This window comes from Malaclemys terrapin, chromosome 23 (assembly GCF_027887155.1).
Source record: "Malaclemys terrapin pileata isolate rMalTer1 chromosome 23, rMalTer1.hap1, whole genome shotgun sequence".
Lineage (NCBI taxonomy): Eukaryota > Metazoa > Chordata > Testudines > Emydidae > Malaclemys > Malaclemys terrapin.
Window position 1 is genome coordinate 6146417 of NC_071527.1, and position 24844 is coordinate 6171260.

Here is a 24844-nt window from a genome sequence, read left to right on the forward strand (position 1 = left end):
GAAATGAAGGGAGACGCGTTTCCACAGCCAAATTCTAAGAGCTACAAGGCTGAGTGTGAATCAGCCATCGGTGGCACTTCTCAGGCTTCGGCCTCATCCCATTCCCATGGTGACGGCCGGACATGCTCATGATGTCCAAGTCAAGAACTCATGGATTAGATGGATAAGAAAGACAATTTAAGATCAGAGGGAATTTAAACCAAAAGAACCTTTTTTGGACAGAGTCATTTAAAACAATTCAACATAGATAAACCAGGAAATTCAGCGTTAAGGTCCCCTTTTCCAGGTGTAACCCAGATCCCCCTTCCCCAGAGGAGGGTCAGGAACGTGGCCTCACTAGTTCCGGCTGCCCTGGGACAGCCCAGTTCCTAGTTCTCCAGTTCTAGAACTCACAGGAGCCTTGCACGGGAAGCTTTGTTTCACCAGTTGCCTGTGCGGCCAGCTCCTTTGCCCAGGTCTGCACACATCCTACCCACTTCCCCAGGCAGAACTCCCTGGGTGGCCTCCAAGGAATCACCTTCTCCTCCTCTTCTTATTCCCAGGGCACCCCCGGATCGGATGGCCCCCCTGGCAGAGATGGGGCAGCTGGAGTGAAGGTGAGCTTGGCAAAAGGAGTTTCTATCCCAGTCCTTGGGGCACCCTGTACCCATCTCTGTTCTCCAGCAGCAGGGTCCAGGGCTTGGGGGTCTCATAGGGTGCCATGAAGCTCCTGTGCGCGGTGAAACAGCGAAGGTTGGTTCATCCCCTTCTCGTGTAGCCGCAGGCATTGGGCTCATGGTGCCCTGCAGGGTCAGGCCTGCCCTGGATGCCATGTTCTGGGCAGCAGCAGCTGCTGGGAGCGGTCCCAGGTGGAGCCGCTGCCTAGCACGCCGGCTTGCTCCTGTGTTTGCATAGAAGTGAGCTTGTGCTTTGTTGGTGGCTGACTGAGCCCCTGTCAGGCTGCTTCGCGCAGACCTGGACAGCGGTGGGGGGCTTCATGCTCCACAAAGGCGGTCGCTGGCCTGTCCAAACCTTCCCATGGTGCTTGGCCACTCCCCTGCCCCAGCAGAACAAAAATCAGAGGTGACCTCTGGAACCAGGGAGGCGAGGGAACGGTGACATTGCTAGGTGACACCATGGCCTCCTGGGGCACAGCGAAGAGATGTTGACATTAATGGCTGTGTCTTTGTCTCCTGGCAGGGTGATCGTGGTGAGACTGGTGCTGTCGGTTCTCCTGGTGCTCCCGGCCCTCCTGGCTCCCCGGGTCCTGTTGGTCCAACTGGCAAACAGGGAGACAGAGGAGAATCTGTAAGTGTCCCTTAGTGCCCAGACGGCAGCAGCTCATCAAGGGGTCAGTGGTCTCACAAGGGGAATGTAAGCGTACGAGACAGAGTACAGAAAAGGCTCTGGGTATTTGAAAGTACTACCCAGGGTACTGTAAGAGCTCTGAGTATTCATGAGTACTGTGTAGAGTGCAGTCAGGGCTATGAGTACTCAAGAGTATCATCCAGAGTACAAGAAGGGATTTGAGTATTCAAGAGTGCCATCTAGAGTACAGTACAGTAAATGCCCTGAGTACTCAAGAGTACCACCTAGAGTACAGTGAGGGCTCTGAGTACTCGTGAGTACCATCCAGAGTACAGTAAATGCCCTGAGTATCGAGAGTACCATCCAAAGTACAGAAGGGATTTGAGTATTCAAGAGTACCGTCTAGAGTATAGAAAGGGACCTGAGTATTCAGGAGTACCAGCGAGAGGAAATGCTCTAAGTGTATGTGAGAGGACCATTAAGAGGCAAAGTGATCATTCAACATCAGTGCCCTGATTTAAGAGTATTGGAAGGTGTCATTCAGAGTTAGCTGACTATTGATTTTGCTGGTACAGGAGCAGTGGTGATTTTCTCCAGAGCAGAAAGCAGTAGATTGAAATCGACTGAGTCCGTGGAACCCTGGGCTTGGCTGTTAGGATGAAGCGTGGAGATCAGATGAGCTGATGGGGTTGGCTTCGGCCCCAGAGACCTGGCCATCCTATATGGCTTCCTCTCTTCCACTTGCTGTCTGACTATTGCAGCAAATGGCTTTGCTGGCCGGGCTGTCGGGGGTGGAACAGCCTGCCTCAGCAGAAGAATCGGCCCAAAAAATGGCTTTCCAATTCCCAATTGTGAGCAGTCACAGCAGAAGGCAGATTCCAAGAGTGATGCTGGTGCAATCAGGGAACAGAATCAGTACTAGGCAGTCGGTGTGTCCAGTTGAAGCCGCTCCAGCAGCACGTTTGGAGTCCTCCTTGGGAGCTGCTCTCAAACCAGCTGCGGAAGGAAGAATTGTTTGCAAAATTTCCGATACCGAATAAATGGGAGAAAATCACCATCGCCCCATGCAGAGAAGGAGGTGAAATGATCGACACCAGCCAGCTGTTCAGAGGGTCTCAGCCCTGACTGAGCTGATCAAAGCCACTTGGGCACATATGGATGCCCAATTCTCATTACTTTTCCATGGGAATTAATGGGGCACGCAGATGTCCTGGGAAGCTTTGAAGTTCTCACCCAAAAGGGCTAATGTGATCCTTGGATGCGTGACCCGGGGACTCTCAAGTAGGAATAGGGAAGTTATATCACCTCTGGTTTCGGCACTGGTGTGACCGCGGCTGGAATCCTGTGTCCAGTTCTGGTGGCCACAATTCAAGAAGGATGTTGATAAATTGGGGAGGGTGCAGAGAAGAGCCAGGAGAACGATAAAAGGATTACAAAACCTGCCGAATAGTGACAGCGACAAGGAACTCAGTCGGCTAAGGGGTGACCTGATCACAGGCTAGAAGTACCTTCATTGGGAACAAATATTTAACACTGGGCTCTTCAGTCCAGCAGAGAAAGGTCTAACACGATCCAATGGCTGAAAGCTGAAGCTAGACAAATCCAGGCTGGAAATAAGATGCCCATTTTTAACAGAGGGTAACTAACCATGGGAACCAGTTACCAAGGGTTGTGATGGATTCTCCGTCGCTGGCAATTTGAAATCCAGATTGGGCATTTTTCTACAAGGCCTGCTCTGGGAATTTTTTGGGAGTAAGTCCCGTGGCCTGTGCAGTACAGGAGGTCAGACTGTTGACCCTTCTAGTCTTGGAAACTAGGAGTCAACACCAACCCTTCAGTTGTTACAATAGGCAGCCTCTCGGCATGGATGACTCGTTCATAGGATTATTATGTCTATAACCAACCTTTGTCTTTTTCTAGGGCGCTCAAGGCCCCATGGGTCCCTCCGGCCCCGCAGGCGCACGCGGCATGCCGGTAAGTCATCCTCATGAGGAATACGCTGCCTGGTCCCCCGAGCGGCTGAGCACCCACTGTTTCCACTGACATCAGCAGCTCTGGAAATCTGGCTGATATATGTCTGTGAGAGGGAATTTTCCCTTTTGTTCTATATGCTTTTCTACTGCTGCATGATCCCGGGGAGTCAGCGCACGGGATTTCCACCTGGAACTCCTGTGGGGTGCACAGACTGGCACTGCATCCAGCTGCAGGGGAGGCACTCTGGGCTGCGCCATGCCCTGCAGTGTGTGGCACGTCCGTGCATCGTGCCCAGCACTCTGGCATGCGTCGTGCCTGGCCCTCTGGGCTGGATCGTACCCTACGGCGTGTTGTGTGTCCATGTAGTGTGCCGAGCCCGCTGGGCTGGACCATGTCCTGCCCTTTGACTTTTCCTGCCCAGGCTGAAAGCTCTTCTCTTTCACCCCTCTCAGGGTCCTCAAGGTCCTCGCGGTGACAAGGGCGAAGCTGGAGAGGCTGGTGAGAGGGGTCTGAAGGGTCACCGAGGATTCACTGGTTTGCAGGGTCTTCCTGGACCTCCCGTAAGTTTCAGCGTCGGAGCCTCATCCTCAGCCTGAGCTTGCGGTGCAGGACTCGGGACAGAACATGCCGTGCTAGGGCTGATCTGACCGGGACAGATGCTGGGGCGCTGGGCTGTGTCCCTGCCTTGGCCCCATGAGCATAATCCTGCTCCTACCATGGCCCCAGCCATCTGTGTGTCCTGGAAGGTTCGGCAGCCTGTCTCACTGAAGGCCTATCAAGAGCTGAGACATCCCACCACCTCCAAGGCCAGAGCCCCCCCACCCCAACTGCTCCCTTTGGAGTCAAACAAAGCCAGTCCCCCCTTTCCTCCATTCTCTGGGGGAAGTGGGTTGGGAGAAGGGAGCACGGGGGGCTCTGGGCCCAGCTGGGCAACCTTCAAAATGGAACTTCTCACCACCCCGCCATGTTGGCCTTGCTGTGGTATACAGCTCCTAGCCTTGGGCCAGGCGAGAAGCTGACAGCCTCTCTTGGCATGGCTAAAGGGGGCCCTCCGCTGGCCCAGGCCTCATCCGGCATTGGGCTGCTCATGCCTCAGAGACACCAAACATACCCCTTGGGCAAGGGCCGCTCTTGCCGCTCCAGAATCCCGTCTGGCCAGGGTTCCGCACCCCCAGAGGGAAGCTGTCCAGATGCTGAGATATGACCGTGTGGTTCTGTTTCCACCCCCTTCAGGGTACATCTGGAGATCAAGGTGCTACTGGTCCTTCTGGTCCTTCTGGTCCCAGGGTAAGTCCAGTTCCCGGAGCGCGGGAGGGTAGCGGGGGATGGACCGAGGAGAAGCACAGTGCAGGTTCAGGTGAAATGGCCTAGTCACTTACTTAGTCAAACTGAGCAAAGTGCAGAAAATAAATCAACAGCATTACGGGCAAAGAGGACATTGGGTTTTAGTCCCCTTTTCAGCTTCAAGGAGGGGAAATTCAAGAGAGATTTTAGTAACCTGGATAAAGCACTCTGTACTTCCAATGTAAGGTCATGAGCTGTGTGTACACACACATGACCTATGCTGATTGGAATGAGAATTGCTGCTCTGTGTGTCACTGCCCCTATAGTGCTAACAGCTGGTGGAGATTCTCCTTAGCATTTGCACTAAGGTCAGTCTCCGTTAGCAGCATAGGCAGATGCAGTCGGGTTCTCAGTGGCTATGGCACGTAGCAGAGGGATGGATGGGGAAGTCCAAGGTGCCCCATTCATTACGTTATGAATTAGCCTGGCTGCCTCATGAGCGGAAGGAGCCCTTAGAGCTTGCAGTTGTCTTTTTACGTCATGATTCTTTCACAGCCTGGCTCTCAACTCCCCCCTTGTGAATCTTTTCTAGGGTCCCCCAGGCCCTGTTGGTCCCTCTGGCAAAGATGGTTCAAATGGCATGCCCGGTCCGATTGGTCCTCCAGGTCCTCGCGGTCGTAGTGGTGAAACCGGACCTGCTGTAAGTACCATGCCCCAGCAGAGCTGGCAGCCTTGCAACCTGGGCCTTAAGGACTCGAAGCCCTCCGGCTAATGACAGAATCATAGAATCACAGAATATCAGGGTTGGAAGGGACCTCAGGTCATCTAGTCCAACCCCCTGCTCAAAGCAGAACCAATTCCCAACTAAATCATCCCAGCCAGGGCTTTGTCAAGCCTGACCTTAAAAACCTCTAAGGAAGGAGATTCCACCACCTCCCTAGGTAATCCATTCCAGTGCTTCTCCACCCTCCTAGTGAAAAAGTTTTTCCTAATATCCAACCTAAACCTCCCCAAAATTTTTATAGCTTCAGGCTCCCCCACTAGTTAACACAGCACTCAGTGATCTCAGCTCTTAGTAACTTTAGCTCTTTTGTGATTTCAGCTCTTAGTGATTTCACCTAGTAGTAGGGGAGCCCCAGTGCTGGTGCACTATTGGCCCAAAGTGAATTCAGCTCAGCAGCCTGTAACTAGACTCCTAATGGAATCAAAGTTAGCTCTGACATTCAACAGTGGAGAGAGGAGGAGGAGGTGCAATTGGTGTTTCAGGCTCACAAAAGGGGCCCACACCACCAGGTACAAATACCTGCCCCAACCTCTCCTCTAATGGGGCAGCTCGTAGCCCCATACGCCACCGAAGGCTTGGCCTTCCCAGTGAAGTGCAGCTGCAGGACCCTTACATGCCTTGAAGTCAGTTGTACTGTCTCTCCATCACCCTAAACCACACAAAGTGGTTCCATCACACTGACCTGCTCCATCATCTTAATCTCCCGCAAGTAGCTCCATCTCCGCAATCCACCCTGAGCAGCTCCATCATCCTGATCTGCCCCAAGTGACTCCGTCACCCCAGTTCTATCACCCCAAGCGGCTCTATTTCCGACTGGTTCCATCATCCTAATGGGCTCTGTCACTCCAGTCTGCACCCAGCAACACCATTCCCCCACCATCTCTCTCCCTCAGTGGCTCCATTACCCTGACCCGCCCCGAGTGGCTCTGTCACCTCAGTCCACCCCCACAGTGACTCCCTCACCCCAATCTAACCTCAGCAGCTGGCTGTCGTTTCCAATTAAATCTCCTAGCAGAGAAGCAGCCGGGAGACTGGTAAATCCATTCATCAGCTCGACGTGGCCTCGTCTTCCCCTTTGCTGGGCCCCATGGGGGGACATGGGGACGTGATGAGAGGAAGGTGCTAATGGGAACAGCAGCAACATGGAGATTGGCTCTGAGTTCTAAACAAGGATCATCTCTTTCCCCTCCCATTGCAGGGTCCCCCTGGAAACCCTGGACCTCCTGGACCTCCCGGGCCCCCAGGCCCCGGCATTGACATGTCAGCCTTCGCCGGTTTGGGCCAGGTTGAGAAAGGCCCTGACCCTATGCGCTACATGCGAGCTGACCAGGCCTCTAGCGACCTGCGCCAGCATGATGTCGAGGTCGACGCCACTCTGAAATCCCTCAACAACCAGATCGAAAGCATCCGCAGCCCCGAGGGCTCCAAGAAGAACCCAGCCCGGACCTGCCGTGACCTTAAACTCTGCCACCCCGAGTGGAAGAGCGGTGAGTGCCGGGCACAGAGCCAGGTGCTGAGCGCGGGCACTTGCAGCACAAGTGCTGCAGGGGCCACAGAGCCAGGAGGGAACCAAGGCATTTTGGCTTCTGAATCCCTCCCTGCCAGCCTCCTCGGCAATACTGACCCTTCGGGCATTGTATGGACAGGGGGTTGTGCAAACCTCCCCACCCGCCGCTCTGCCAATGCATCTCACTGCTGACCTGCTATTCCAGCCCTCAGCTTCCCATGCACACAGCTCTGCCGATGCCCCTCAGTCCCAACCCACACACCCCCTTGCTCTTCCATTGGAGGTCTCCCCCATAAGTCTCTCTCCCAGTGCACACTGCAATGCACCTGCACTTCCCACCTGCTAGTCCAGCCCTGGGCTCCCCTCCAACACCTCATGTGGATGCACCTCATTCCTGACCTGCACCGTCCTCTACTATCACAGCCCTCCGCCTCTCTCCTGAGTTTCAAAATTAAACCAAAAAAGCCCATTAGTCCTAGTTTTATCAAGACGCCAACCTCCCGTGTGTTCCGCCATTGCAGGTGACTACTGGATCGACCCTAACCAGGGCTGTACCTTGGATGCCATTAAGGTTTTCTGTAACATGGAGACTGGTGAGACATGCGTCTATCCCAACCCCTCCAGCATTCCCAAGAAGAACTGGTGGACCAGCAAGACCAAGGAGAAGAAGCATATCTGGTTTGGAGAGACCATCAATGGTGGATTCCACGTGAGTGCCCGTGGTTAATGTTTCAAATGGCCTCTCTTGGGGGAGAAGTTGAGTCTAGGGGTGGGATGAGACATCTATTGTCTATTCGAAGGAAGAGCCCTTCTTTACCTCTATATCCAGCTTCACATTTTATTTAGTAGGACCTACATTTTTCCAAAGTGAGTGGTGATTTTAGGGGGCTCCACTTGAAACCCCTCCAAAGAGGCCTGATTCTCAAGAAATACTGAGCAACCGCCCTCTGAAAATCAGCTTTCTTTAAGATGTCTCAAGTTGGGCGCCCCACAAAATCTCCCTGGAATTACTGGTCATTGTTGAAAATATGGGCTCAAGATTCAAACTGGTTGATGTCATTTAAGCTCAATGGAAATTTTCATCAAAATTTCAACTCTCTTCCCCCCAAAAAAACCTGGACAAAATTGGATATGTTCCTGAAAAGTCAATATGTCTCACACGCACTGATGTACCTTCCTAGCTGACATTCGAGGCCCATTGCTACCCAGACTCACTAACCATCTCGATCTCTCTTTCCAGTTTAGCTATGGAGATGACAACCTGGCCCCTAACACTGCCAACATCCAGATGACCTTCCTGCGCCTCCTGTCCACCGAAGGCTCCCAGAACATCACCTACCACTGCAAGAACAGCATTGCCTACATGGACGAGGCTTCCGGCAACCTGAAGAAAGCCATCCTGATACAGGGATCCAATGACGTCGAGATCAGAGCCGAGGGCAACAGCAGATTCACATACAGTGCCTTGGTGGATGGCTGCACGGTAAGCTGATGGAAGTTACTGATGTTTAGGGTTTATATAACAGGGCATCTGCAAAGTGCTCTATAGACATGAGCTAATTAATCCTCACAATGAGCTAGGCTGGTTGGTCAGCTGGTGCCATTATCCCCATTTCATGGGGAAACTGAAGCACGGGTTGGGGTTTTTTTTTGGGTGGTCAGCATTTTCAAAAGCAGTGATTTTGTGCACCTCAATTTCTGGGAGATTGACATGGGCCTTCCTCATGGCACCTATTGCCCTTCTTGGAGATTGGGGCCCCATTTGCGAAGCATGGGTAATAGGCCTAGTCTACACTTAAAACGTATACTGGCATTAGTCAGGGCGTGAAAAAAACACTCCCTAGTACCATAACTACACCAACAGAGAGGGCTTCTGTCAGCACAGCTAACATTGTTCAGGGCGCTGGTGCCCCTACACCGGCAGAACTCTTCCTCCTCTCAGCGTAAACTGATCTACACCGGGAGGCTATGCCGGTATCGCCTTTATAGTGTCGATTGCTGTGGTCAGAGGAGGAGTAATTCGCTTCCACAGTGAATTAAGATCAAACAAATTCATTCTGAAGCCAAGCGTCCACACAGATATTAGTGCAGTTTAACTAAGCCGCTTGAAGTTTATTCCCGTGAACTTTTGTGAGTGTCAAGCCCTGCGCATCTCGCACTATCCCAGTGCCATGCTGAGGTCTGGCCTACACTTCAAATGCAGGTCGACATAGCTCTCGCACTTGGGGTGTGAAAAATCCACACTCCTGCATGCTGCAGCTTTGCTGACCTAGCCCCTGGGGTAGATGCAGCTAGCTAATCAGAATAATGCTTCCATCGACCTAGCTACTGGCACCTGGGGAGGCGCTGTTCCCGTAGTGAGTATAAAACCTCTTTTTAACAGTGACGGTAATTAACCACTGGAACAACTTACCAAGGGTTGTGGTGGATTCTCCATCACTGGCAATTGTTAAATCAAGAGTGGCTGTTTTTCTAGAAGATCTGCTCTAGGAATTACATTGGGGGAAGTTCTAGGGCCTGTGTTGTTATACAGGAGGTCTGATCAAATCATTATAATCATAGGCACCGATTCCGTGGGTGCTGCAGGGCTGGCGCATCCACGGGGAAAAATTAGGAGTGCGCCACATCCCCGCTACTCCTCCTCCCTCCCAGTGCTTCCTGCCCGCCGCCTAACAGCTGTTTGGCGGGACTTTGGACTTTCCGGGAGGAAGGGGGAGGAGTGGGGACTCGGCGCGCTCGGGGGAGGAGTTGGAGAAGAGGCGGGCTGGGGACTAGGGGGAATAGGGTGGAATGGGGGCAGGGAGGGGGTGGGGCTGGGGTGGGAAAAGGCAGGACGGGGAGTTTGGGGAAGGGGGTAGAATTGGGGCAGAGCGAGGGCAGTGCAGGGGTGAGGCCGTGGGAAGGGGAGGTCGAGCACCCACGGGGCAGAGGGGAAGTCAGTGCCTATGATCACAATGGTCCCTTCTGGCCATGGAATCGAGGAATCTACACAACGGGGTTATGCTGGCGTGGTGATAGTCCCCATAGCGTAGGCATCCCCTGAGAACACAGGTGTGAAATTCTAACCAGCCCAAACTGGGAATCGGTTCTTCAAAGAGGCCAGTTTTGATGGCATTTGCAGCATCTAGTAATCCCTGGTCTCATTCTTTCTCTCCCCAGAAACACACTGGCAAATGGGGCAAAACAGTCATTGAATACCGATCACAGAAGACCTCGCGCCTGCCCATCATTGATGTTGCACCTATGGACATTGGTGGAGCCGATCAGGAGTTTGGCGTTGACATTGGGCCAGTCTGCTTTTTGTAAAAAGAAAAAAAAAAAACATTTTTTTAAAAAATCCAGTCCAATTCCATTAATAAAACCCAAAACAAACCAACCCCCCCACCCACCCCAAGGACCTGAGTACTTTCCAATCACTTGTATGACTTCTGCACTGAATGGGTGACTCAATCCCCCAATTGCCATACATCCACACGCTTACATTTTGGACTATTGTCTATTTCTAAAGCCATCACTGGGCAGACCGTGAAATAAAATCACAGTGTTATTTATTTATTGTCTTCCTGTAAGACCTCTTGTTGGGTCAGACGGAGGTGGGAATCTAACTGGCAGGTGTGAAGGCCCCTCCTTACAAAATGGATGTCCTAAGTAACCAATCCTTCTCCCCCCCAGTGTAAATCATCAGCAGGAGTACTGTGTATAATACAACAAAAATGGTGCTATTATTGTAAAACAAGTCTGTATTTTTTAACATCAATTGATATAAAAAAAAACTTTGTTGGAAAGTACAAGTTGATCTGAGGTTTTATTTTTTGTCTCTATCCGTAGAAAGTTCCAGCATTCTAACGCTTTCCCTTCATCCCTGTCTCGGTTTGTTAACTTCCCCTCCCCCCAAACCAAGATAAAGGAAGTTTCAGGGTCCAATCTCAAACTTCCCTGGTTTTAAGCTACCTCATACAAAAAAAAAAAATAAAAAAATAAAAAAAAATTAAAAAGGAAAAAAAAAAATCTTGAAACTGATCACAGGAGCAGACAACACAGAAGCCGTGAGATTTCTGTAAGGGAAATCACTAATTCTACAAGGTAATGGTGCTGAGCAAGGGACTTCTGGGCACATGCTCCCTCTCATCTGTGGCAGGTTTAGTGGGAATATTTAAAGAAAGGCGGGGGAACCCAGTCATGGCCCAGGGAGGCCAAAAGCAGCTCTCAAGTTTGATCTGACATGTTGCGTTACATCTTCCTTAAGTCTTACACATTTGGTATTGCAGTAGACGTCAAGTGAATGGGATATACATGAAAACATTTGCCGTAATAAGGACTTGGGCGCTAGCTAGTTAAAGTTTCTTCTAACATTTATTTCCAAAACTAAGCATGTGGATTGACCCCCGAAACTGCTTGCTAATTCTACCCCACCCCCTCTCTGAGAGTGCCTTGCTTTCAGATGACCCTTTGGTGATATGAAGACTGGAACAAACCAACCAAGGAATATGTACTACTTTATATATGTAAAATAGACTTTTTTTTAAAAAAATATATTTTACAAGACCCATCTGAAGCGTGGTAGAGAGTTCACACACACCGCTTGTGAAACAACTCTGTTCTCCTGTCTTTCTCAGCCCATCTCCCCACTCCACTCCCTTATTTTTCCACACTAAAGATAGAATGCTTTTCCTATTAAAAAAAAAAATAAAGACACCGGTGTTGAATTTGTTTTTATTTGTATTAATTGCTGCCCGATGCTGTAATCTTTGTTAAATAATGTTTTATCTGATCTGGGATCTTTCATGACAAACCAAAACAACACAAATAAAAAATTTTAATTAAAAATATTTAACTAAAATGGCTCTCATTTCATGATTTAATTAAAACAAGCTTCCTTCCAAAAAATTGGAAGCTAATTGGAAGAAAAATCTCTGTAGCTGAAATCCCCCCAACCCCACAAACAAATACATCTACTCATCCTGCACAGCTTTACAACTGTGCTTAACCATCCTGCATAATTGTGTTGCCCCTGCACATGATTTTAATCACAAGTCTAATGAATTTTTTTTTTCTTAAAGCCCCAGCTCCTGGATTCCAGTGATTATGTAAGACTCAGTTTTCTTTCTTTTCTTTTCTTTTTTAAACTGCATAGAACGCTGTTGTAGAAAAGAACTTGAAATTAAACCAAAAGGCTCAAAAATCAGAAGGCAAATAAAAACCTCCAAATTTGTTTATTAAGTCCCATGATTTTTTGAGCCCAGACTCACGATTGTTGAACATTTGGGGTGATACTGCACAGCTGTTAATAGAGCTATTCCTGTGTCAAGTTAAATATATGAATACATCCTTGCAGGATCAGAGCCTTAATTTGTTGTCACAAGAAATTAATTAAAAACAGCCAGCTTGGAAGATTTAAAAGTTATATATATTTTAAAGAGAGACTTTAAAATGCCAAGTGCTTCTAATGTGGACTCATAACTCAGCCACAGGTCCATGCTGGAAACCACTACCCAGCAGCCCTCTGTACAATACTTACAAACGCTGGTTACAATGTGTTTGAAGGCATCAAGTGAGGTGCATATGCACAGCCAGACAAAAACCAAGGGCAACAGCTCCCAGTGAAACCAGTAAGTGTAATAAAATGTCCTCACATGGGTTGTTAGCAATGACTGAAGCCGTGAGCACTGGCTCTGAGCCACAAGCCTCTGAGTTAAAGAGCTCTAGCAGTGTCATAAACCTCTATACATGGGTTACCCCTAGAGGAGGACAGAGCCATCCTTGATTAGCATGGGTTCTATAAGGGCTGCTGCTATCCTCTAATGTTGGCATCATAGGCAAGCCTGCAGCTAGATTCTAGATAATGCTACACCAACCAATCCCAGGTGATGTATCCTATTCAGCACTTTTCATCAGTAGATTTCACAGTGCTTTACAAACTTCATAGAATCAGAGTTGGAAGGGACCTCAGGAGGTCATCTAGTCCAACCCCCTGCTCAAAGCAGGACCAATCCCAGACAGATTTTTACCCCAATTCCCTAAATGGCCCCTCAAGGATTGAACTCACAACCCTGGGTTTAGCAGGCCAATGCTCAAACCACTGAGCTATCCCTCCCCACATAAAGGAGGTCAGCATCTTTCTGCATCCATAAAAATGAGGGTGAAGAGGCACAAAGGGTACCTGACTTGCCCAAGGTCTCCAAGCAGGCATAGGGCACAGATAGGAAAAGAACCCAGGTCTATGAAGTAGTCCCCATGTTGGTTTAAAGGCTGAACCCCCCTTTTGGAAAACGAAAGGCAAATAAAAAGAACCCAAAGTTCACAGTTTTTAAAAGATCTCATGGCTTAAGCTAGTCTTATTAATTTGAAGCCCAATTGGTACTTGAAGAAAAATACTCATGATGCTAAGTCTTGTGGTTTTTAACACTCAGTGAGAGAAGAATTCAGCCCAGGCTGTAGGCATTTATCAGCCTAAATGACCCCAACATGGGGGCAAGTTGATAGTGCTAAAATCATCCTTAACTTTGGAATTTCCTGATACATGAAGATTCAAATATGTAAGTGTTATGCTGAATTCACAATTAGGGCTTTTTTCCCCATTCAATTTCCTTGTTCTTTTGATTCTGAGACACACAAACTGAATAAAAAGAACAGAGCTTATTTCATGGTGCTGGTTCAAGCCTTGCACACGTGCATGGTCTGTAACCACTGGTTCTGCTCAAAGAAAGAAATGCCTCCCAAAAATTCAGGACCGCAATTTCCTGGAAGAACTGGCACTCCTCAATACCACGAGGGTCAAGTAGACACACACCTGAGAATGGGTGAAAATTATTGGCTTGCCTCCATGGGGGTCGTGAGGAAAAAAAGAATGTGATTGTAGCTGGAAGGTGTAACATGGGTTTGGGATAGAGAGTTAGTCAGCTGGGAAGAGGGAACTGGTGTTAGATCATAACCTAACCATATGTTACGATTTTTAGTAGGGCTGTCAAGCACTGTTGAACAGTAGAATGCCATTTATTTTAAATATTTTTGGATGTTTACTACATTTTCAAATATATTAATTTCAATTACAACACCCCAAAGTGTACAGTGCTCACTATTTTTTTATTACAAATATTTGCACTGTTAAAAACAAATATTTTTCAATTCACCTCCTAGATCTCTATCATAAAAGTTGAACTTACAAATGTAGAATTATGTACAAAAAAACTGCATTCAAAAAATAAAACACTGTAAAACTTTAGAGTCTACAAGTCCACTCACTTCTACTTCTTGGTCAGCCAATCACTCAAACAACGTTGGTTACAATTTGCGGGAGATAATGCTGCCCGCTTCTTGTTTACAATGTCACCTGAAAGTGAGAACAGGTGTGCACATGGTACTGTTGTAGCCGGCGTTGCAAGATATTTACATGCCAGATGCACTAAGATTCATATGTCCCTTCATGCTTCAACCACCATTCCAGCGAACATGCTTCCATGCTGATAATTGGTTCTGCTTGATAACGATCCAAAGCCGAGCATGCGTCAGTCTGTACATTTTCATCACCAGAGTCAGACGCCACCAGCAGAAGGTTCATTTTTTTCCCCCTGCAGTTTCCGCATCAGTGTTGCTCTTTTAAGACTCCTAAAAGCATGCTCGACACCTCATCCCGCTCAGATTTTGGACGAGGCTTCAGATTCTTAAACCTTGGGGCGAGTGCTGTAGCTATTTTTAGAAATCTCACATTGGTACCACCTTTGCATTTTGTCAGATCTGCAGTCAGTGTTCTTAAAACAAATGTGCTGGGTCATCATCAGAGATGGCTATAACATGAAATATATGCAGCACGTGGGTAAAACAGAGCAGGAGACATACAATTCTCCCCCCAAGGAGGTCAGTCACAAATTGAATTTGCTTTTTTTAAACAAGCATCATCAGCATGGACGCATGTCCTGTGGAATGGTGGCCGAAGCATGAATGTTTAGCATATCTGGTGTGTAAATACTTTGTACCCCCGGCTAAAAGTGCCATGTGAACGCCTGTTCTCACTTTCAGGTGACATTGTAAACAAGAAGCAGGCAACATTATCTCCTACAAATTGTAACCAACCTTGTCTTAGCGATTGGCAGAATAAGGTAGGACTGAGTGGACTTGTATGCTCTAAAGTTTTATACTGTTTTCTTTTCGAGTGCAGTTATGTAACCAAAAACAAAAAATCTGCATTTTTAAGTTACACTTGCACGATAAAGAGATTGCACTTCAGTACTTGTATGAGGTAAATTGAAAAATACAATTTCTTTTATCATTTTTACAGTGCATATATTTGTAATAAAAACTATAAAGTGAACACTGTTGTAATAGAAATCAATATTGAAAATGTAGAAAAACCATCCAAAAATATTCAGTAAGTTTCAATTGGTATTCTATTGTATAACAGTGTGATTAATCACGATTAATTTTTTGAGTTAACTGCAATTGACAGTCCTAATTACTAGACATAAATTAAGATTTGTGCAGGGGTTTGCCAGGGTTGAGCCCTGGCACCTCTGGGCTGCCCTGTCAGTCAGGAAAGTTTAAAAAAAAAAAAAAAAAAGAAGAAAAATTGCTTGAGCCCCAGCATTTCTTTCATTACAAATGAAGCACACTTTTAACTGTGTGTCACAGAATGCATTGCCCCCTTCAGAGCACACAACATCTGAAATATCCCTGCGGTAAGGGGAGGCCTAGAAAGAAGGCTGCTGCAGCTGGGAGGTGCTTTCCAATGACTCAAGATGTGGGTGGCAGGAATGGATTATCCTAACAGCTGACCTGCAGGGTACAGTGCACTCTGGGCCATGCAGGCCCAGAATGGGCGATATTTTAGTTAATGCTTTTACACTGCTGCACTAACTGAGTACTTTAGATGGTTCTCTAACAAAGTTCAGGGTTTGGGCTCTAACATTCACCAATTCACAGGGAACAGAACACATTAGTACATTTGGAAAGATCCATAAAGAAAAACAGGACAAAATGCAGATTAAAGGGATATGTTATCCAGGAGAAAAACGTCTGATGCTAGAGTACTTCTACTGCAAACTCTTTGACGCAGAGACCATCTCTATATGGACACAGGAACTCCCGCACTGGATCAGAGCCAAGGTCCATCTAGTCCAGTATCCTGTCTCTGGCAAGGGCCAGCACTAGATGCTTCAGAGAAAGGTGCAAGAACACTAACGTAGGCAGATGTTGAGGGCAGGCTATCCCACATCAACCTCACCCTCACCTCGAGGAGTTAGAGATTGGCTTAAGCCCTCTGTGTGCGTTTGTACAGGTCCTGGCATGCTGGGGCACTGATCCATGATTAGGGACACCAGATATCAATTTGCAATACTTGTATTATTACAGTAGTAATACATAGATTAGCCAGCTAAGAAGTCGATTAGGCCAGTGCATCAGGCCAGTTGCGGTATAAAGTATTCAAAGTCCAGGGCAGAAATGCAGGAGATGAAAAAAGCCAGGGACTACTCCATTCAAATGACACTTAGTGGTAAATAATCTCAGGTTTTATTTGTCTAGCAAGATTCAGCTCTAGAAATTCTGCCAGTAAAGTGCAATTCTATACAATAGTAACGTTTTCTTAAAATAAGGTTCATTTTCTACTTCACACCAACAACAAACAAGCTTTCTTCAATGAAACATTTTAGATATCAGTTTCCTTTTCAGAGTTTGACTGTTTGGTTTTTCCTCCCCACTAGCATAGCTATTTCCTCTAAAGCAAGATAGAGAAAGATGCCAGTTGATTTAGCCCAAAAGAAATGGGGAAGCGGAGTTGAATTACAGTGAATTTAAGAGCCCTGAAATCATGATGTGCAAGAGTCTGGCTCAGAAGCAGCCTACAGAATCATTTGAAGTGAGAAATTTAAAACTAAAATACCTTGTGCTTGGCCTTCTGTACCAGGGTTAACTGGCTATTATACATCCTAAGATATAAACTGCATCACTAAAATGAGCATTTGAGACAGGCAACTCTCATTAACTTAAGTGAAATCAGCTCAAGTCTGCACTCAGCCAAATCCCCATGTAATAGGGAGCCAATGTCTGGAAAAAACTACACAAGGATACTGCATATGTAATCTCTAAATCCCTTCCTTTAGCGAAAATATACAGAAGTACAAAAATGCTATTCTAAAATACTGGCCCTTACAAACTGGTACAAAAAGTTTTCCTGCTAAAAGAAAGCAGCAAGTACACAGATCAAACTGCTCGGTGACAGGTTCCCTAGCTTCAGTGACACCCAAGAACTTTAATTACAACATATACCTAGAGCAGTAGCTTCAAAACACTGCATGAAGGAAAAAGGCCCAAGAGCTTTATGGTCCATACAAGGAAATCAGTACGACTCCATTGGAGCGGTGAACCTACTGAAACACAGCCATCACTAAGACAATAGGGATTTGATACACTGTAGAGGGACACCCTCAGATAACTTAGTCAGTAAGCAAACCACCACCTCAAATGGAACATATGCTGGTTAGCTCCAATTATTTCCCCTTCCAGCATCGGTCACAAGTTCCATCTACAGAGAATAAATATAAGTGCCAATCTCTCCTGGAATGACTATGCGTAGAAATCCTACTAACAAAATGCCATAACATATTTTAATGGTGTGCTGTCACTAAGCAGAACAAGGGGCAAAAAGAGAGTTTCACCGAAACAGCATGTTTGTCTGGAAAGGACCAAAAAAATAGAGCAGAACCCACCAAACAGCAGCCAAATTCAATCCCCAGCATTTATCCCAAGGCAATGAGAGAGTCTGAAGCCTTCTTTGAATTTCATTGAGTCTTTCCATTGAAAGATATATTTAAAACAGTTCCTTGATTTCTTCTGGGTTCAATTCTAAGAAATTCATTGCAGCAGCTAAATACCAGATCGATGTCAAGTTATGAGTGGGTGGGAACTCAGCATGTTTTGGGGAGGATCAGATTGGATCACAAGTGGACACACTCTCAAATCACTGCCCAAAAGGTAAGCGGTGCAGCCAAGTTGCATATGCATTAACGTGAAGTGCCACGTGATTTCAGACACCTCCTGTTCACTCCAAGTTTCTCCAAGGACATCAATGAGCTCTCTATTCCATTCCACCTTGTGATCCTGCCTACAGGTACATAATTCATAATAAAAGTCAGTCTGCATGATCACTTCCCCAAGAGAAGTATTAGTTGACTCAGGTGTCTTCAGAGTATCGTCCTCTCTTTGGTTACACTATCTAGAGTATGTGGGGTGGACACAGGCCGAGGGTCCTGGACCGCTGTGGAATTAGCGCCACAATCTACATAGTGATACGTTTCCAAGGAGCTCTGAGTCACATGGCCGATGTATGAGATTTTCACTGATGTTCTGGAAGAGAGAGATTCAGTTCAGCTCAGATAGGACAAGTAATATTTAATTGGCTTATTAAATGTAAAGACACTAATCTGGGAAGAGATTATGAAAATATCAGACAGCGATAGGAGTGGCTCTGCTTTTTAGTCATCTCCTTCCCCTCAAAAACTGCTGACAATCTTGGGCATTTATACAGCACTTATCACTGTGGTATAGAGGTACCAAGATAAAGGAGGTTTGTTAGTTTGTGGGACATTTTTCTTTATCAGAATTTGCTTAGGTGCATATCAGATGTTCACACTTATGCAACTAAGCTTTAACCGTTCTGCATTCTTCACAGCCGTTGGGGCCAGCAGCCTGCTGCAAATACACTCACCATACTCTTAAAGAGAAGCAGCAATCCACATCTGACGGTGCCCTAGTTAGAAGTGGAATCAAACTTCCCATGCCAAAAGCGGACACTGACATGGGAATCACTGCTATACAGAAGGCACAAGGAATAGGCACATATAGCCCTCCCCTCTGCTGCTAATGGAATAGAGGAGAAAATATGCCCCTTTAATAATCAAAGGCCCACCCAACTTCCACATTGCACAGCTTTTCTTTGCCTGCAGCCAGGGCTTGTCTCTGCGGCCCTTATTCGCCTGGCTAGCCCTACTGCAATCAATCAGAATACTCATGAAAACAGAGCTAGAGATTAGGCCCCTAGATCACAGCGCTAGGAATCTGTAGGATAGATACTGAAAGTTTCTTCTGATACAACCATCACCTGCTTTGCCATCCCCCTCCCGGTTCTTCCATCAACTGTCCTCTCTTACAGAGGGTGACCCACACTTTACACAGCCATATCTCCTAGCAGCTGGCCAGACCTCCAGACACATGGAACTAGCTTGGGATGCTTCCCAGAAGGAATTGGTATGCAGTGCTACAGGTTTAACTCTCACACTGTTAGCAACAGTGCTAGTCCCAAACCCGGATTAAAGAGGAATATTCTGCTGTTGGGTTTGTGACCCACTAAGGTAAAATCTTACTGCAACAGAAAGAGTCCAGTTAAACCAGAACTTGAAGATGGTAGGTGTAAATGAAGCTCAAAACGCAAGTATGACAGATCTCAGTGAAAGCCAAAAGGAAGCAGATATCTCAAGACATCAAATCCTGATGACCCAATCTGCACATTTGGAAAGAAGTACCACAACTAGCAAGCGATCACAATCAATGAAGGAACTGGACTGCCCAATGTGTCAGCAGAACAGAAGTAACTTAAGTCTAAGTAAGGCTAATTTCGTCACTGCAATTCCATTTCCAGTGCAGTAGAGCATAAGAATTACATACCTCATGAAGATCACTATGTTATGCACCTTGACCTTGGGTAATGTGCAAAAGAAACTGTAAGAGACCAACACAGAGAAACATGTTGGAAGAAAGACTAAAACAGAGTTTGATCCATAACAAACTTTAGAAAGGCATTTTAAAATTTCTTGGGCATCCTGGAACTCCCTTTTTGCTTTGGGGCTGCTCTGGCTGAACTGTCCAGAACATTTAACAATTTTTTTAATATTTGAAAAGTGTGGCACAGATGACCTGTCTGGTCTGATATTTTTGACCAACAAGGACTCATTAAATAAAGCTGTAGGAGTCAAATCTGTTTACTCAGTGATATCCAATTTAAGCAGATTCTTTGCATGAAATGTAGAGATAAATAATAAATAATCCTTACTACACATAGGAGAAAGGTCCACCCATCTCTGATTTCACAGTGAAATTCACCTGAAAAGGACAAGAGAAGACATGTTCAGCAAATGGTATCATAAATCAGAAGTTAAGAGATGCAAGTGACCTTCAGTATTAAACCAAGTCAGGTTATTCCCTACAATACATTCTCCAGTGCTTTGTCCAGTCCAGCTATAAGAGACTAGTCTCTTTGCATCTATTTCACCATTCAAAGCCTAATCCACACAACTATCACCGAGTTAGGAAACGGAGTAATACCACAGTTGAAATTTGTCATGGGGCAGGACCCAACAATGCTGTAAACTGAGTCTCTTGACTTGGTTATAGCTGTGCTGTAGATGAAGGTTAGTCACTACATCTTAGTGTCAGGAAGGTTCTCCTTCTAGCCTAGATTCTCCCATGTTTAGTTTCATCCTATTACTTCTAGTTATACTCTAATTTGACCTCTTTAGACAAATTTCTCCCTCTTCTAGCCATTCACAGCATTCAGATATTTGTCAACCAACACACCATGAGTGACACTTAAACCAGTTTCTTTTAATCCTTCTTCCCAAGTCAGCCCCTTTCACCCCCAGAAGCATTTCTGTTTGGATTTCTCCAGTTTATAAGCATCTTTTCCCTGGAACCCAACAATACATTCTAGATGCAGCCTTGCCAGAGCTGAACAGAAGAAGATTACCTTGGCATAACACTTCTTTATAGTGGTCCCAAAAGCTGGATCGGGTTGGGTTTTTGTTTTGTTTTTTGGGGGGGGGGGCATTGCCATATCACTTGGCAAGCACTAAGACTTGTAGTTTTTAGTATTATCGCTTTACCAGTTACTTCTTGACTAAACTGTCCAGACTCACCTTGTCTCATCCAACTTACTTGGTTAACTTTTATAAAAACAGTTCAAAGTTCAGTCATTAAAACCCATCAACATCCCCAGTGTCTATCCAGCATTTTCTTCTTTCACCAATATATGTAGTAGACCCTTCATTCCTATTAACTCATCCTGTCTTTTTTGAAGGGCGAGGGGGGATAGGACGGGGAGGGAAAGGATGCTAGATTTGTTCTTTTCCTGTCAGCCCTAACATCTTTATTCTTGTCTAGTCTCACCCCAGTTCTCCATTTCCAGTACAGGCTGTGTTTAGCCACACAAGGAACTGGTCAGAGATGTGAAGCCTCACTGGTGAGGTCTCATCACTTGCATTTTAATGTAGCTGTGGGTCCCATCTGGTTAGTGCACAAGCTGGGAGGAGAGGAAGAAGGGAGGGTGTCTCTCTCTGTGCAGAAGGTCCCGCTCATTAGCACAGGAGCCTCAGCCATAAATCATCTAACTTTTTCAGCAGGAGCCATTTGGCTGTGGGTCACTTCCAAAGGCCAGTATCACCAGCAGTAGGGGATGGTTCAATACGCTCTACAGCTTAAGCCCCAGTTCATACTCAAGAAAGGCTGTAATACCAGTTTGTCGCTCAGCGGCTGGATGCGGGACACATTGGTAATCTGTTGGCTTCCAACCACAGTGTTCATGTACTGCACCTGGCTGGCTAGGCTGGCTACTGCAACCGAATAGAAATTGGAGTTTCTGATCCTCAGGGTGGTCTGTATCAAGAAAGAGAGAAGACATCAGAAGCCGAGTCCTCCAGAATCCAGCAGCAAACTCACTCAAAGGATTAGACAGAGCTTTACCGTGATGGCAAGAATGACAATGGAGTTTTTCTGGTCGAACCAAACTTGAACCCCTTTGATGCCCTCATCATCCACAAGGACCGAGTGTGGAAACAGGAAGAAAATCACCAGCCCTGATATCAGAAGGCAGAGCAGCACAGACAGCAGCACATAGAGCTTCCTGCAACAGACATGAACATTTTACCTACTTTGCCCTAATACTGCACTTGTGACTGGAGAAGCTCAATTTACAAACATGAACTGATGTTAAAGGCTCCGTGGAAAGTAGGAAGCATATTATCCCCATTTACATATGCATGAACCAAGACACAGAGGGACTCAGTAAACCAGTAAGTCTCTGGAGCAGCCATGAGGAAACCACAGATCTGAGCTACTTGTATGGTCCCCATAACTGGGGCATCAGAGCACCTCACAATCTTTAATGTATTTATCCTCACAGCACCCCTATAAGATGTAAAATAGCACAAGGCTATCATTTCCATGTGGAGAACCAAGACGCAGAGATGCTAAGTGACATGCCCGAAGTCAAACAGGAAGTATGTGGCAGAGCAGGGAAATGAACTCAGTCCTACCAAGTCCTAGGTTAGTGCCCAAACCATTGGGCCAACCTCTCTCTCATCAAGTCCTGGCTTGTTTGTTTAAATCCAATGGGCACTGTTTCCTCCCATACAATGAGAGACTAGATCACCAGCTGTTACTAATGAAGTTCCAGCAGTACAGAGAAACTCTAAAAACCAGGAGAAGAAAAAGGAATGAAAGAACAAAGGATTCCCTGGAAAAATGTCAAGTGCTATTCATAAACCACTCCTCCAGCTATCAGACAATGCCCCTGAGCTTCCCTGGAGAAACAGATCACAAATAATAAGTGCTACTCTTACACAAATAAGATTACATTGGATAATGTGTCTAAACGGCTCAAATAAAGAACTAGAGGCTCTTTAAAGTGAGGCATTTTACAAAAAAGGGATTGAGTGTACCAAAAAATGTAAACATGGCACTCTCAGAGTCATTTCCCCCCCCACACACACACCTTTAATGTTTTCAGTCTGGTGCTTCTGATGCTGATAAGCCATCTTCTTTTAAGATTGTAAAAGGCATGAAGTGGACTAGGCATTGGGTTTTCATGCACACCCCAAGAGTGGAAGTTAATGGGAAACATTTAGTTACAGCTAAAGAAGTGTTTGATGGCATTATCTTAGATTAAACAAAAGTATGGAAGGCAGCACAGAAGGAAACACAGAGTCAGTGCAATATTTAGTTGTGGCAGCACAACCAGTCACCAAATGAGGAGCACACACATTTATTCTTCATGAGAAAGATTAGTGGCCATGCGTTAGACTCTTTTACTCTGAACTTACGTTCTCTGGGGACGGAGCCTCTGGTCACTGTATGGTATTAGTGCCACCAACTCATTTACCTGCTCTAGAAGACAAAAGGAAAAAGCTTTGTCAATTCCACCCATTTTCAAGGTCACTATGCACTAAGCTCCCTAAAACTGAGGGCACTGGAAAGGACTAAAAGCTGCCAAGGGTTTCTAGGTATGCACTTTAATACTGTGCTCCCTCAACATGAGAAGGAACATTCTTTTCTAGACTGTAGCAGACAATACAAATATCACTGTTACCTGTAGGCTAGGTTTGGATAAACAGTCTCATTGCTTCCTTGCCTTAACAGTTAAAGAACACCATGGGACAGATGGCCCCACGATGTGACTATCTAGCCCAAGAAACCTTTTCTTCTTAGTCCAGTGCCTTAAGATTCTCAAACACTATTTAGGAGCTTTGGTCTTGGGAAGTGACCAGGCTTTGAAGAGGGAACTTGTAAGGAAATATGGGAAGAGTACAAACCTAATTCAATGCACACTTTTTTTCTACACAAAAAGTTAATTCAATAACTTTTTCTATACAACAGGACAAACTAAAACAGTAGCAGAAAGAGAAACAAGGGCAGCCAAGTACACTTCAGAAGAGATTTGGAAATCAAAGAGGGAAATTTTGAACCAGATCCTGAGATGAATAAGAGTTTTACCTAAATAAAGAAGGTTTCTAGCCCATGTGTAAAATGCTTTAGGATGTAAGTTTCAATACAGATAGGTTCACCTGTGGGAATACAGCCAGTGCCTTGGCAAGTTGGGCAGGTGATGCTGTCCCGACCTGTGAACTCAACATACGGAAACTTGGCAATGTCTTCCTCACGATCTCTGCTGTCTAGTAAGTCGTCATCATTCTCTCTTCTCTGCCGGGAAGACACATTACTCCCGAGAGAGAACAGACACCCCATGGCAACAGATGAAGAGTTGCTGGATGTCCTAAAATGAAAGTTGAGACGAGCCCAGCTCGTGATCAGATAGGATTTCCAGACCTGCCTGATCCCCTCCCTCCTTCACTGAGGGACAAGCTGCTCTTCATCCAGGAGGGATACCTCTCCGCTTTTATTCCCTCCCCTAGCCACACCAAGGGACAAAACCCTCCTTAAACACCCCCCCCCCGCAAAAAATGCCTCCTCGACCTGCGCTCCCACCCAGTGGCCTCATTCCACCCCACTCATCCCAGAGAAATAACCCCCCTCCCTTTCAAGAGAGGTACACCCCCCACAGGCAAGATACCCAACCCCCCCACTTCCATCAAGCCAAAAACACACACACTCCCCAGGGGCAACCACCACCGCCCCACCCCTTCCTTCCCTTCCCTTCCCCCAAGGCCACCCTCCCTCAGTGGTCACCCCCACACCCCTCCCACGGACAACACCCCCCCCATCCCTTTCCCGCAGGGACCGAGCTCCTCCCCCACCTCACCCCCTCCTCCCTCTGGGGCCACCAACTCCCCGCAGGGACGAGGGCCCCACTTCGCCCCCCTCCCCTCAGGCCCCTTACCCGCTATCTCAGGGCCCCCCCCCCAGCACGGCCCTTCGCACCTGCCGGGAGTCTCACCCCGCCAAGCCCGCTCCCCGCACTGCGCATGCTCCCGCTCAAGTTTGCAGCCCTATGACGGCGCTTCCGAACGCGACGCGCGCAGGTAAACGGAGGGCGTGGCCGAAAAGGAAGCTCCGCCCCTCCCGGGACAAGGCGGGGTAGTCACATTGCGCATGAGCACAGAGTGCGAAAAGGAGGGGCGGGGGGCTAGGGAAGACTCCGCCTCCCATTGACCCGCCCCGTTCTTCTCCACCCCTCCCAACCCACACTGCGCACGCGCGACAAAAGGGCGAGGCCAAGAGGCGGTAAAAGCGGGGGAGAGGCTCAGAGAAGGTTCCTCCCCTCGGTGACGGTAAGCCGCACCCAGGTTTAT

General features: G+C 46.9%; 2 protein-coding genes across 5 annotated transcripts in view; one reads left to right on the plus strand and one right to left on the minus strand.

The window, feature by feature from the left end:
• The window catches only part of COL2A1 (collagen type II alpha 1 chain), a 66160-nt gene extending 54495 nt beyond the window's left edge, over positions 1-11665 (plus strand). For both annotated transcript variants that reach the window (XM_054013095.1, XM_054013096.1), the window contains 10 exons: positions 543-596; positions 1180-1287; positions 3208-3261; positions 3714-3821; positions 4495-4548; positions 5138-5245; positions 6528-6816; positions 7358-7545; positions 8077-8319; positions 9996-11665. In XM_054013095.1, the coding sequence (XP_053869070.1) occupies positions 543-596; positions 1180-1287; positions 3208-3261; positions 3714-3821; positions 4495-4548; positions 5138-5245; positions 6528-6816; positions 7358-7545; positions 8077-8319; positions 9996-10142 (1353 nt within the window). In that variant the 3' untranslated portion in view covers positions 10143-11665. The remainder of the gene's footprint in view (positions 1-542; positions 597-1179; positions 1288-3207; positions 3262-3713; positions 3822-4494; positions 4549-5137; positions 5246-6527; positions 6817-7357; positions 7546-8076; positions 8320-9995) is intronic.
• A 4652-nt stretch (positions 11666-16317) lies between these two features.
• On the minus strand, positions 16318-24586 carry TMEM106C (transmembrane protein 106C). 3 transcript variants are annotated; one of them, XM_054012939.1, is made up of 8 exons: positions 24490-24586; positions 23660-23868; positions 22919-22982; positions 21561-21720; positions 21333-21473; positions 19876-19925; positions 19491-19544; positions 16318-18173 (listed from the first exon to the last, which is right to left on the minus strand). In XM_054012939.1, exons 2-8 carry the CDS (start codon positions 23838-23840, stop codon positions 18011-18013), a joined length of 813 nt encoding a protein of 270 aa, XP_053868914.1. In that variant the 5' UTR covers positions 23841-23868; positions 24490-24586; the 3' UTR covers positions 16318-18010. The 3 variants fall into 3 exon arrangements, with proteins under 3 accessions (XP_053868914.1, XP_053868915.1, XP_053868913.1); XM_054012940.1 differs by having other exon boundaries at positions 24474-24561; XM_054012938.1 differs by having other exon boundaries at positions 24433-24509.
• Positions 24587-24844: the final 258 nt, after the last annotated feature.